Here is a 15,434-nt window from a genome sequence, read left to right on the forward strand (position 1 = left end):
CTTGCGAACTCTGTCTCTCTTTCGCTCGTCTTTCTATTTAATTTCAATTAAACACGATAAACATAAACATACTATGGTTTACTCCACAACATTCTTCCTTGAATGAACTAGTTACTTTCTGGTTCCGTACACATATATAGCAGAGATGTTTGAAATACATAATTTTCTTTCAAAACTATCAGCTAAAATAAGGAAATGAAATAAACCTAATATTAAAGGTACCTTAAGAAATTCCAATGCCCTTAATCTTATTGCAAGTAAAACGGTATGGAGGAAATGATCTTATGGATTCCTGATGATATAATGCTGATTTCTTCTCTCGGGTAACTTACATCTGAAGCTTCTTACATTCCAATTTCCACGGGTATGTTCAGTATAAAACGCAAAACAAGACACAAATTTGCAAGTTCCAAAGGGGATTTCAAGGTATCTCCTGTTGATTTTGCTTCACTAACTGCAGAAAGAAAAAGGAGCTACTATGCTTGACTTTGACGCTTTGCTAGTCAAGGTAAGGATACAAGTCAGAGCCACTGTAATATGTAAGGTACTTTTATGTCACCGCCCGGATTTTCCATCATCGGGAGTCGTGATGACGCCTACTGTTGGAGCTAGGCAAGCCAAACATTTAAACATTTTTCGGATAACAACATAACAATAATAAAATAACGAGTCTTTAAATAAATGCGGAAGTCTTCTAAAACATAAATAACTGAAAACCCAAAATGCGGAAGTCTAATATTTCACTACCCAAGACTGGAGTCGCTATCTCACGAACTACTAAAGAGTGCTACAAACAAGTCAGAATAGAAATACATAAGTGTCTGTCTCGGTACAATGAAAACAAACTGAAAACATAGAAAGGGACTCCGGCCTGCGAACGCCAGCTAGGCTACCTCGTAAGTCCCTGGACTGAAGTCAGCTCCCGAACAATATCCTACTGCTGTGGTCCAAAAGCTGCTCCGGTACCATGATCTGTGCAAAAGAGCACAGAAGTGTAGCATCAGCACAACCGACTCCATGTGCTAGTAAGTGCCTGGCCTAACCCCGACGAAGTAGTGACGAGGCTAGACAGGACTACCAAACTAACCTGTGCAGTTCAATATATATATATGCAATAAAAGGAAAGAACAAAGAAATTAAACAGTTAAGAGGGAGGGGAGCATACTATGGGGGAGTACAGTCCGGATATAAAATCAACAATTTAAATAAGAAACGGGGCAATAACAATAATTAATGAGAGCAGGAAAATCAACAGTTGCACGGCATCAACCTTCGTGCCTTTACTCTCATTCTCACCAAAAGCAATCAAATAAAGTGCACGGCATCACCCTTCGTGCTTTCCCTCACGTAACTCTCATATCATGGCACGGAATGATCCTTCGTGCAAATATAACCAAAACATGGCACGGAATGACCCTTCGTGCAAATATAATCAAAACATGGCACGGAATGACCCTTCGTGCAAATATAATCAAAACATGGCACGGAATGACCCTTCGTGCATTATCACTCTTCCTCACCCAAACAGTAATCACAACCAAACGGAGCGAGGGGATAAACAAATAATAAGAACTGTCCCGGCAAGGGAATTACACAATTAACAGCTAACTCCCGGCAAGGGAGCAACAACAATACTTTCACATCCCGGCAAGGGAAATAATCAATATACTCAAACCATCCCGGCAAGGGATTAATCATATCCCTTTCTATTTCTTTCATTTCTTACTCAATAGTCTTTTTATCGTTCGAGCCAACGCTCCAAAGGATTTGCAATTCATAATTNGATATCTAGGCATAATTAATTCAATAATATCAATAAAGACTCAATGGCAACATCCCATAGCCTAGATATGAATTTCCTAACATTCTTCCAAAAATACCAAATTTAGACACCGGGCCCACATGGTCCAAACACGAGGCTCAAACCAAAACCCAATCACCCATAACCCCACGAGTTCAAATATATAATTTGTTTTAAGATTCGACTCCAAATTGAGGTTGAATCACCCAAAATTCTCAAAACCCTAACTCTACCCAAAACCCTTAATTTCTACTTTGATTTCATGATTTAGGTCTAGGAATTTGATAAATGATGATAGAAAATGAAGAAACCGAGTTAGATAATACTTACCCAAGAAGCTTTGGTGAAGGATAGCTCTAAAAATCGCCTATGGGCTGTGGAGAAGATGAACTCGTGTGTATTATGTGAAATATCTCGTCACTGGTCTGTTTTTAGGCTTTTAAAATAACTGGGCAAAAATGCCTACGCGATCGCAGAAGAGGGGATGCGATCGCATAGGGTCATGTTGGATGTGCTTTGCGATCGCAGAAGACACATTGCGATCGCATAGAGTAAAATAAAAGGGGGCTGAATTTTGTACAATGCGATCGCGGAAGCTGTAATGCGATCGCATAGAAGGGTTTCTGGGCCTTGGCAATTTGCTCTATGCGATCGCGGCCTATCCTATGCGATCGCATAGAAGGAAAAACTGGGCAACAGACAGCAGCAAATTCTGCTGCATTTTCTAAGATCCAAACACCCCGAACCACCTCCGAAACACTCCCGAGCCCTTGGGGCTCCCAACCAAACACACACACTAACTCAACAACATCCTACGAACTTAACCATGCGATTAAATCGCCAAAATAACATCATAAACGAGGAATCAAACCTCAAAATCATCACTTTCTCATCAAATCTCATAAACTTTCAAACTTAGAGTTTTAGGTCCGAAACACGTCGAATAACGTCCGATTTCAACCAAACTTCACAGAAAGCGCTTAAACCATATATAAGACTTGTACCGGGCGTCGGAACCAAAATACGAGCCCGATACCACAGTATAAATTTCCATTTCCAATTTCCTTAATAATTTCAGAAAAATAATTTCACAGAAAAATTCATTCTCGGGCTCTAGACTTCGGAATTAGACTCCGGGCATATGCCCGAGTCCCATATTTTTCTACGGACCCTCCGGGACCGTCAAATCACGGGTCCGGGTCCGTTTACCAAAAATGTTGACCAAAGTCAACTTTAATCATTTTAAAGCCACATTTTGAAATTTTTCACAGAATTTAACATATAAGCTTTCCGGCTACGCGCCCGGACTGTGCACGCAAATCGAGGCAAGTAAAAATAAGGTTTTCAGGGCCTCGGAAGCGCGGAATGAATGAGGAAACAGGTGATGACCCTTTGGGTCGTCATATTTTAGTAGCTTTACCATACCCTTACACTCTATTTGGATCATTGCTCCCCGTTGTTTTATAATGTATTGTATTGTACTGTATCGTACTGTATTGTATCGTTTTATGAATACAATATTTGGATAGATTGTATTGTTTGTTATTGTTAAATAATATTTTGCAGTTTGGTTTGACTGTATCGTACTTTATTGTAACTGATAAGTTTACTAAAATATCCTCAATTATTTAAATATTAAATTTATCAAAAATTATGCATAAAAATAATTTTAAAAAATAAAACAGAAGGATGCAAAACACCTGAAGAAAGTAGAATAAAGGAGGGAGATAGAAGAAGACAAACCAAAGGAACACAGCTAATTAGAATTGAGTTAAAAGCAAATTAGGAGAAAAAATAAAACAGATGGCGGCAAACCACCTTTAACGTTGGCGGCAAAAGTTTTGAAGAAAAATAAAGTAGGTTATAGGTTTGAGATTTGGAGTTAAAATAGAAAAAAAAGGTAAAGGTAAAATAGAATTGTGGAGTAATAAGTTAGGGCATAATTGGAAAGAAAAATAGGAAACAATCCCACCATACCAAATCGGTTGTTTCAAAAAAGGGGACTTTTTATTGTTCCGGAACAATGGATTTAATAATACAATGCAATCAATTTTAATGAAACAATCAAAACAAACATTGTTTTGGGATAGCAATACAATACGATACAACGGGGAACAACCACCCATACAAGCTGTTAGGTAAAAAGGAAAGGTTGGACATCTTGTGAAGTCCATTTGAACAATAAAATTGATAGTCAATGCGGCAGTAGCCAGTAGGATTTACAAAAGGGAAATTTTCGTTCCTATACCATATATGAAACTATATTACCAAAATATGTTCATAGTTTGCATATTACCTGCTATGCTAATAGTATTTCTACAAAATATAGACAATTCATTAAATAAGGAATCATTGTAGCTGTAGGCTTTCTTATTTAGGCGCGCTAATATTGGGGAATTAAATATTCTTCCAGATATTTTACAACGCAAATCACGCATTAAAAATTATCGGCTGTTTCGTTTCAAAATTTAGCGACTCTGTTTTTGCGATACACTATGTTTCATCATTTTTTCTAATTTCACAAATCAAAAACGACTAAATCTACTACAATTCTTCTGCAACAAATGCAATTATGTCCAAAATCCCAATTATGCTACAACTGAATGTGAATTGGGATAGCTATGGGAGAATTAGAGTATTTCGAATTTGGGTTTTCAAAAATCGTTATTTGTTTGGATTGGGTGTTGTTGCAAATAATTGGGAATATGGTTTGGAGTTTATATCTCAATTTTGAGGGGTTTTGGTGAAGATTAGACTTGGTTTTGGCTGAATTTCAGATTGAAACTTGAAGAAGAAGGAGACATGACATACATTATGTTGCAGAAATTGTAGAAAAATTGTATTATGTTGTTTATTTTTTTTTGTTCATTTAACTATTGTATGAAAGTTGAAAAAATAAAAACTTAGGATCATATCCGCTATGTATAACTGTTCGCGATTTCAATATGAATTTTAGTATCACCAATGAGAACACAGTTGCATGTTTGTGTTGTTACATTTTATATCAAATTCTGGTTGTATATAAATGTCCTACACTTTATCTATATTTTATCTACAAATAAACTACATGTCAGAGTAAATATATATCAATATGGATTTTCACAACATCTACAAAATCTCTACATTTATTCTACAATAAAATTACATATCATTTGAAAAATTAATATGAAAATACAGAATTTCAATGTTTCTACAAATTATCTACAAAATTTTTACAAACTGTTCATAACAGAATTTATCTTTATTTTCATGCATGTTCGTTTGGAACACTAAAGTTACTTGATATGCCAACATCTCCCTTTATAGAGGAATACACCTTATCTACAATTTTCTACAACTCTCACACATTATTTCCACAAGTTAAATGCAACTACAATAACATAAAACTCTCATACAAATTTTATACAAAATTTATACAATATGTCTTTTGTATATTTTGTATCTGATTTATACATAGTAAAAACAAATTTCATACAACTACTTATATATTATACAACTTATCTACAAATTATCTACAATTTTCGTACATTATTTCTACTAAGTTATATACAACTATAATATAATACCACTTAAATATAATTTTTATACAATGTTGTTTAACTTTCATACAATAGTTAAATGAATAAAAGAAAAATAAATAAATAAATAATAGAATATATTTTTTCTATAATTTTTCTACAATTTCTGCAATATAATGTATGTCATGTCTTCTTCTTCTTCTTCTTCTTCTTCTTCTTCTTCTTCTTCTTCTTCTTCTTCTTCGAGTTTCAATCTGAAATTCAGCCAAAATCAAGTCTAATCTTCACCAAAACCCCTCAAAATTGAGATATAAACTCCAAACCATATTCCCAATTATTTGCAACAACACCAAATCCAAACAAATAATGATTTTTGAAAACCCAAACTCGAATTCAAAGCTTCAAAGCTTTTTAATGGCTGTCAATGGTGGAATTGCTGCTCTCTCTTCCTTTCCTCTTATATTACTGAAATTTGTGATTGAGAGATAGAGAGAGACGTAGAGAAAATTCTCAATTCTTTGCAACAACATCCAATCCAAACAAACAATGTCTTTTGAAAATCCAAATTCGAATTCAAAGCTACAAAACTTTTTAATGGTTGTCAATGGTGGAGGGGTTACAGACTTTCGCTGGTTTTAGAAGAGGAAATCGTGGGTGATTGAAGAGGAAATCGTGTGTGTGGTCTGATACGTGAGTGATGTGGTGGGATTTGGAGAGAGAAACTTGGGGGAGTGGGAATATACGGTTGAGTAAAATTAGGAGACTAATTAACACCATTAAAATCCTAAAATGATACATAAATGGTAATTAGTTATATAGAAGGTAATTATATTAAAAGTTAAGCATAGAAGGTAATAGAGTTTACTATATGACATAAGAATGTAAAAATTCCTTGTAAATAGAACAAGTAACATTAAGCTGTCATTAGTATTGTTACAATACTATTGTAGTAGTCCGGTCAAAAGATTATTTCTGTTACACAGATTCTATGTTACCGTTTATTGGAATGGAGTCTCGTTGGCGTGCAGCCAGTTGTTATTCAACCATTGAAATTGACAATAATGAGTTGGCATCGTATACTTCGTTTTAGATAAAGCAATAAATCATTTTTGTTTGAGATAATTACTGAACCTAATTTGCATATCATGGCCATTGTCCATTGGTAGCAGAGAATAGCACGAAGTGTAACTTTATTCTCATAAGTAAATATTGATGGAAAATAAATATTTTTTATTGATAAACCAAAAAACTAGAGATCATTTCACGTGAGAATCTCTCCCGATTCCGATTCAGAAGTAGGATCTAGATAAAGTGAAAGATTACTTTTGCAGTAGGATTTCCAAACTAAAAAAATTAGGAAATTAGCTGTATTATAAGCAATATTTTCTAGGTTCTCTTGGTAGAAAACATGGAGGAAACATCAATGCATCAAGCCACTCGTACACACCTAACTAAACTTATATTCGTCACTATCCTTCTCTCTCTTTTTTTTTTTTTTTTTTTTTTTGGATTTGGCAATATTCGTCACTATCTTCTTAACCACTGAATCACTTCATTGATTATCGAAATCTCGAGATTCTTGGTTTATTTAGATCTCAAATACTTGAAATGCTTACCTATCGAGTATACACAAGCTGCTCTAATAAGCCTTTAAACAATAAGTAGACCTAGTTAAAAACATCATACTTTTTTTATTAAGTTGTTAATTTACCACGATGAGACAAAGTCCATAAAGAGGGTTCTGTTCTTCTATGATTTCCTGAGTTAATTATATCATAATCACACAAGTCCAACCATCCATTCGTGCAGAATTAAAAAATTTGCTTCATTCTTTAATTTCAATTATAACCAATGATTAGATGTATATATTATCGTATAGGTGCTGTCTCCTTCTGGTATTGAAATATTTCACTTCGCCAGCTAAGAGAACTTCAGATAGACATGTACTTGCAGACAGAAATGTAGAAAAGGATGTAAGAAGATGGTGGTTGTATTTACCCGTGGCATGATACTAAACTATGTCATATCCACCTCATTACTAAAAGGATTAATAAATAACAAATGATAGGAACACTGTTGGACAAATTATGTGTGACAGGTTAACTTGGTTGATGAGAGTGCCCCACGCTGCGATCACATACTATTAATCACAGCTGCAAGAATATGACTAGTGATAAATGAAATTAGACGAAAACCATGGAATACCCAATACTGAAAAGGGCCAAATATACACCAATACTATTAGAAAAGGTTTAAATGTATCCCTCGTTATATTTTGAGTCCAAATATATTCCTGTCATTATACTATTGGTTCAAATATACCTCTTTTTCGTTAAGTTTGTCTAAAGTGGACATATAATCAATCCTATGTGACACTGACATTGATGAGATGGATGCCACATGATCACTTGCCACCCCAATCTCATTAGATGTTGATCATCATTTTTCAGCTGTGATTAGAGCATTAAAGGAAGTTAGTGCTGCAGGCATCATTGTTTTCCAAATAGTGTTGAGTTTCTTATCATTGCCAATTTCCAGGCCAAAGACAAGCAAATGGTCTTTGGTCACAAGATTGGTCTTTAATTTGATGAGATCAAGAAGCTCTCTTCTTAGTGTCATGTCATGCCAATGACTTCTCGCAGCTGATCTTTCATCTTTGAATCCTCCATTAACATGGAACCAAGAATTATAGGATTTGCATATGAATTTCAATATACATAAGTACATGTAATACAAAAAGAAAAACATATCTAGATAAATGTGATAGTTTATACTCAATGTTTATTGGATTTGATTCGGTGGGAGATGTGTGTTCAATGTTGTATCTGCTGGATTTAGCCTCAATGACTTAGACACCCTTGCAGTCCTGTTAATATAGTTTGTCATTTACCAATTGCAACTGTACTTTTTACCGCTTTAGGGAAGAAGATATTATAGCAAGGTAATGACTAATATATTATTGTCATCTTATTGAAATAGAACACCAGGAGAAAATTTCAATTCAATTCATACAATCAATTGGAAGAGGGAAGGAAATAGAAGCTTCCCGGCCAGTACAGACCTGTAGCATTGTATATCCTCCACCAGAGATTTATTTATTTCTAACTGATAATTAAAAACAAATGTTTGGTGCAAGTAAGATTAAAGTACGTTTGGCATTAATAAAAACGTGTTGTGTAAGGGTCCACTTCATGTTACCTGTTGGTTGCAGGGAACATAAGAAGAAGAAGCCACTCGTGCACAGCTATTAAAAAATCATACTACCTTCTTCCATTATATGTCTTAAGCACCACAGCTCTACACTTGACATTTAATGTTGAACACGAAGTTCTTGAGCCGACGCGCCATTCGTGTGCCAATTTGAATATTAGCTATACTCTCCCAACGTCCATGAAGCCACATGGAAAGCATCTTAATTGCTATATATCCGGTAGCAATGGCACAATGCTTGGGCAACCAGGAGGGAGCTGACCTGTAACTGAAGCCCCATCTGAAGGCAAAGTCACATTATTTTTTCATCTCCACGACAGTTAAGGCTAAAGAAATGACAACTGATTATAGCCTTTGTTTGCCAAATGAATATCAGTTCACCAAATTCAAAGGCATATCCACATGGCCACAATATAATCACATGCTCAGCGTCCCAGTTTTGTGCCTAACTACCTATATAAATAACCTTGATTGATGTTCATTGCTCATCAGGAAATTTAGTCTCTTCTTACAAAGAAAAAAGTGAAACAGAAAGAGCAATGGCTACTTTTCCTTTTTCAAAAGCCAAGCCCTTTCGATCAATCAGTTTGCCTGTCAGATCACACCCTACCACTCGAAGAGTTGAAGAGGTGCTCAATAAGCTCAATGGGTTGGAGACATCAGTTGCACCAACAGCAGAAACAATCTGTAACAGTTTACTCGGTTTGGAGGAGTTACAAAAGTGTATGGATGATCTTCTTAACTTGCCTCAAACTCTTCAGATACTCTCCCAACACCAACATGGGAAATGGTTTGAGGAGTTATTAGAGAAGTCAGTTAGGATTCTTGATGTTTGTGGCACTACAAGAGAAATTGTCTCTCAATATAAGGAAAATGTAAGAGCTCTTCAATCCTCGCTCAGAAGACGAAAAAGAGATACCAGTGCAGAAGCTGGAATCGCAAGATTCACCACTTTCAGCAAGAAAATGAAGAAGGACGCCAAAAGATTAGTCTTGGCTCTGAAGCAAGTAGATTCTGAGACTTTCACCTCAGCATTCCTGGAAGCAGATCAGGAGACAATAGCTGTGATTAGAGCACTAAAGGAAGCTAATGCAGTTTGTATTTTGGTTATCCAAAATATCTTGTCCCTCTTGTCTGTGCCACTTTTGAAGCCGAAGCAGCCAAGATGGTCATTGGTATCAAAATTGACAAACAACGGAAGAAGAGAACACGAAGGCCTAGAAAACAACACGAACTTGGAAACAAGATTGGAGGCTGTGGAGGCTCAACTTGACAGCATCGAAAAGGGATTGGAAGGAACATTTAGGAGCCAGATTAGATCAAGAAGCTTGCTCCTGAATGTTTTCTCCTGCTAAATGTTCCTACTCCATTAACTGTATAGTTCACCATAATTCTGTACATGAACAATTTTGTACCTATGCTAGAAATATATTATACACAAATTGATCATTATACTCCAAATTTCGTGTATCTTTCTTTCTATTAGTGAGCCACTCGTGCACAGCTATGTAAAAATGAAAACTTTCTTTACGCGTCTTAAACTTCATCTGCTGTATCTTTGAAAACAATCAGTATCAGAAAGATGTAGTAAGTTTCCTGTTAGCTGTGGGCCTGAGGTGCAATTATGGAATCTGTTTCAATCTATTAATGAACATCAGCTCCTGAAAAGGAAACATCAATTAAGCAAAGCCACGTAATTCATTCAATTATCGCGCGCTACCCTTTACAAGAATCATTGGAGGCATCATGCTCACCTTTCCACCAATTCAAATGACCTTACTTGGGGCTTATTGTTCATGTAATATGAATTTCTTGTCTCCAAATTAGAACTCTATCCTTGATAGAAAACTGCTACAAAATGCTGAGTGTATTTGTCTCTGTTATCTTCACAAGCTGCATTTGACTTGTTAAAAATCTGTTAGGCATGAAACTCAATAAAGGCATAATATAAATTTGAAGAATCAACTAGAAAGAAAAAAGAATCAACTAGAAAAATTTGACATTCAATTTGCTTTGGGGAATGAACTCTACTCGTAGAATTCTTCTCAATGGTCTCTTTTTGAAATATTTAATGAGTAATAATCTAGGCCAAGGAATGTTAAGAACTGAAAGCTTTATGATATTACAGGTGTGCTTACTGATATGATTCAGGAACACAATTTTTTTAAAGCCAATTATTTAAAAAATAATAAAGCACCCATTAAAACTATTTTTGACCCGCTATATGCCCCGATCCGCTATTATTTATACTATTTTAATTTTTTTAAGTCTTTTTAAATAATGTCTTCTTTTGTTAAAACTCGTAGTCATGTACCATGACTCATTAGTTGTACTTTTCTTTATGAGCAGTATCTTTTGTTGAGTGGTGTTGCTACGTTAGCAGCATTTGACAGTTTGATAGTAAAGATTATCTGTTTTTGCTCTTTACTAATTTAAGATCAAATATATTCATTTGATAAGATCAAATTGGAATTTTTAATTTCAGAGACATTTACTTATTTGTTTCAATTTCTTATCTTAACTATTTATATTGAACTTATTAGGATAGTAGTACTGTTTCATTTATCTTAGTAATGTTTTTTTCATTTTGCATATCAAAAAATTATTTTTGCAGTGTCCAATTGACGTCTCTTACTCACATTATATGGAAACAACTTCATCAGCTAATGAACTTTTATAGCTGATTAAACGCGGATGAAATTTTGCTCACGTATGACCCTTTTAAATGCTGCATTTTTGCTTACAATAAATGACCCTTTAATTGAGACCTAAACAAAGTAAAAAAAGGTATAAATGATAGCGGGTCAGATCTCGAAGCGGGTCAAGAAAATAATTTTATCCTTGTTATTTTTAAAATATTTAGCTTTAAGAATTAATTCCTTCAAAGAATACTATGAATGAGAAATAGAAATAGTTAATTCAGAAAAATTTGAGTTAAAACTGAAAAATAAAATAATCATATTAAGAAAAAGAAAATAGAACAAACGTACGCCAAAAAAGAAAATCAGACCAGACAGGGTAGGTATATTTACAAATTAATGACATATAGAAACTTAACTTAATTCAGTCACTCATTTGAACAACCCCAACCAAACCTAAAAGAAATTGAAACTTTTATTTATGTTAATTATGAAAACTTATATTTATACTATAAGTATTATTATACAAGACACAAAACTCCAACACAAAATGTTGATCGAATTTTATATCATTCATAACCGTATTATATGTCGGACAAAATTATAATTATAATTAAGGCGAAATACACAAACGGTCCCTCCAAGTTGTCCACAACGGCCAAATGGACACCTCAACAGACCTATTTATCAAGCAGACACCTCAAGTTATTTTGCAGTGTATCTTTTAAACCCTTCAAAGTGACATGGCAAAATGTGTGTACTACACTCGCGTTGCAGCAAGTGAAGCCTTTCAAAATTGTGTTTATTTTTTTTTTTAATTTAACTGGTGTAGCCCACTTTTCCTCACTCTTTCTTCTCCAAAATTTTCTTCCCCTATTCACTGCACCTTAACCAACTATTCTCAACACCACAACTTTATCATGATAGTGAATGTGCAAAACAGTAGAAGCCATTGAGCAAAGGCCAAAGAGACATTCATATAAACAGTTTCTCTTCCTCTTTCCCATTTTCTTGGTCATCTCTAATTTCGCAAGCTCAGCAAGGCCTGATTCTGATGAGGATCTTGACACAGTACTCTTCTCCGCCAAAAAGGTTCAGATTCATTTTCCACCATTGAAACTAAATCAGCTTCTCTTGATCTTCCCAACTTTTTCGTAACAAAAATCCACTCGTAAGAACTTCCTAACTGGAAAAGCCCTGATTCATGACATCGAATTAAGTTTGGGCTGAGAGAGAAAGAGGGGAAGGCGGACGGATTTGGTGGAAAGATGGCCGGTGGTGACGAAGAAGAAGATGTTTGGTGGTGAGGAGGGGATCCGATTTGGTTTTTTATTTTTTTATTAATATTGTGTTTCTCTTTTCCTTTTTCATTAACTATAGACAAATTTTTTTAAGAGACATAATAGGTGTCATCTTTTGATTTGTTAATTTGCACGTCATCCGGCGAGTGTAACTCACCTATAACATCTGTCACTTTCAAGGGTTTATTTGGTTCAGTTTTTAGTCACGTGATATGTTTAAGTGAAAAAGGTCTCAGTTGAGGTGTTCAAATGACCATTGTGGACAACTTGGAGGAGTTGTTTATGTATTTCGCCTATAATTAATCGTTAAAAACTTCATTATCTTGTAATTATTATTTGACCTTTTTATTTATTACAAAATTATTTACCACAAGAAATTACCATCTTTGTTAAAAAGCTACCATCAACTTTTGAAAACTTTATTGTTTCCTTGTGTTCATTATATGACTTTCTTTATTAATTAAAAAATCATTATTACATTTCCAATAGAAATGTAGTAAATTTTCTTTGCAAAAATTAAAGTTATTATCTCAAACTTCCAATTTTTCAACGATATAGCTTTGTAATATTTATAACTAACTTTGAACTAAACTATTCAAACCTTCATATTTGTCACTAAGGTTTTTGACAATAAGAACCAAGGTAGTGTATTGATACAAATGACTTACTTGGATATTAAAATATTGACTTGTCAAATACTTTACATTTTATCTGAATGAGCATAAATGCTAATACCACACCCTGAAATAACAACACTGAAATGGGTAGTTTATAAAGGAGGCAAACCTGCAAAAGAACACACAAAGTTAATATATGTGTTTACTAGTCCCTGCCAATAACGAATATACGGTCAAAATACATTTAGTAGTAAAAGTTAACATCTATTGAAAGACCACCCAGTTTACATTTATGAAACACATTTTGTGTTTATTAGTCCCGGCCAAATAATGAACATGCACTAACATTGGTGTCGACCAACAGGGAATAACCTATTATGCTATCCATACAGTACCTCAGTTAAGCCCACAAACAACTAGAACTTATCAAGTATACTTCAGTAGATCTTCTGCCATGCAAATAATTTTAGTTTAACACAAACCAGTAATGCTCAAATCATTAACCAATAAGATAAACAAGGAATGTTTTTGCATCATATAAAAGGCACGATGGTGAATATACATCATAGTATTACCTGATGCTTTTCTCCTATGTCATCAATACCTTTAGCAGAAGCCATTGTGTTGAACTTGATAAAATTGTTCAGCAAAAAATGAAGAATAATTCTCCATCCAGCGCACAAAAGTAAATCGTGCTTCAATTTATGAATCGTTTCAACATTTTCATCCTTATTTTGGAACTTTCAACTTTTGTCTTGCTCCACAGCTAATTTTCAAACTCTTCTTGGCAAAATACTGATATATCCCGAAAGAGTGGCTGGTAGTGGACTTCAGCACCCATCACTCCTTTTGCTTGGCTACGGACGAAGCAGAATTGTTATTCTTGCTTGTATCAATCAATTGCAGCTTCAATTAGAACTGTATCGCAAAAATTTATTACCAATTTTACAACTAAATTTTTTCTAGAAAAAGAAATGAGAATTAAGATCTTAGTCTAAGCAGTACAACCTTCACACATATAGAGAAGAACTACATCATGCAGAACTCATAAGTCACCGATAAATACTGAGCCTAATTTACACATCATGATCATTCGTAAAAGTGAATTATTAGAAAAGATGAATATATAATGTTACAAGTAGCTTTATTCTCATAAATATTGAAAGTACATTAAGGGGAAATGAATAAAAAGAATATTACTACTTTTTTTATTGATAAACCAAAAAACTGGCGATCAGTTCGCATGGAAATCCTCGAAATTCTTACATATTCTTCTTCGTTTTATTGGGCGTTCTAAGGAGTATTTTTCCATTTTCTGTTTTCATGATACAAAATAAATTATTATCATTCTTTATTTAACAGTAATTATCAGAAACAGAATACTCATGTCTTTAGTTAAGGATCCATGATAAAGTGAGATGTAAATAAAGCGTAAATTTCGAATTAAATCATCTATAATTCAGAAGAAGCTCTATTAAACCTTTAAACAGAAAGCCAAGGTTGAAATACTCTAGTCAATGTCAATCTTATGTTTCTCAAAACATGGAAAAAGAGGCCCTGCTTTCTGTTGATTGTATGGGCATGTATTAGGAGGTATACCCAAGGCTTTGTAGGATTCTTGATATTTGTGGCACTACAAGAGAACTTGTCTCCTAGTATAAGGAAAATGTAAGAGCTCTTAAATCATCACTGAGAAGATGAAAAGGAGATTCCATTGCAGAAGCTGGAATAACAAGATTCACCACTTTCAGCAAGAAAATGAAGAAGGGTGCCAAAAGATTAGTCTTCGCTTTGAAGCAAGTGGATTGTGAAACTTCCACCTGAGCATTCCTGGAAGCAGGGCCGGCTGAAGGGCTAAACAAATAAGGCATACACGTTAGGCCTCCAATTTTAAAAGGAATATTTTATGTGTTAATTTTTTCTTAAAAAAGTTTAAGCATTTTATAGTAAAAATTTATCATTGTGAAGTTGATGTGACTGTTGACAGATGGAAAAGTCCTCCCGAGTAAAGTAAACATATCTTTATGATTTTCTAAAACTTGATATAACCTTTATTTTGCATTTTTATAGTCAAAAACATAAACAGACACATAAAGTTGGTCTCAGATGTCTCCCTCACACTCCAACTTACCAAGTGACCATATAGACACTTCAACTTAGCACAGATGTGTCACGTGGACACCTGTGTTTGTAAGTCTACCTGCGTGAAATACACTCTCTGCTCACATGTCAAGTCAACAAATGAAATAATGACACGTGTAATCTCAAAATAAAAATGTTGTCACCTTAAAAATAACTTGATTAAAAAAACTCAAAAAGAACAATTCTTCCTTTTTCCCAAAAAAAAA

General features: G+C 34.3%; 1 protein-coding gene across 1 annotated transcript; it reads left to right on the forward strand.

Annotated features, from left to right (window-relative positions):
• Window positions 1-8,368: 8,368 nt before the first annotated feature.
• On the forward strand, window positions 8,369-10,131 carry LOC109218687. The gene has a single exon (XM_019383060.1). It carries the CDS (start codon window positions 9,069-9,071, stop codon window positions 9,882-9,884), a length of 816 nt encoding a protein of 271 aa, XP_019238605.1. The 5' UTR covers window positions 8,369-9,068; the 3' UTR covers window positions 9,885-10,131.
• Window positions 10,132-15,434: the final 5,303 nt, after the last annotated feature.

Source organism: Nicotiana attenuata, unplaced genomic scaffold (assembly GCF_001879085.1).
Source record: "Nicotiana attenuata strain UT unplaced genomic scaffold, NIATTr2, whole genome shotgun sequence".
NCBI lineage: Eukaryota > Viridiplantae > Streptophyta > Magnoliopsida > Solanales > Solanaceae > Nicotiana > Nicotiana attenuata.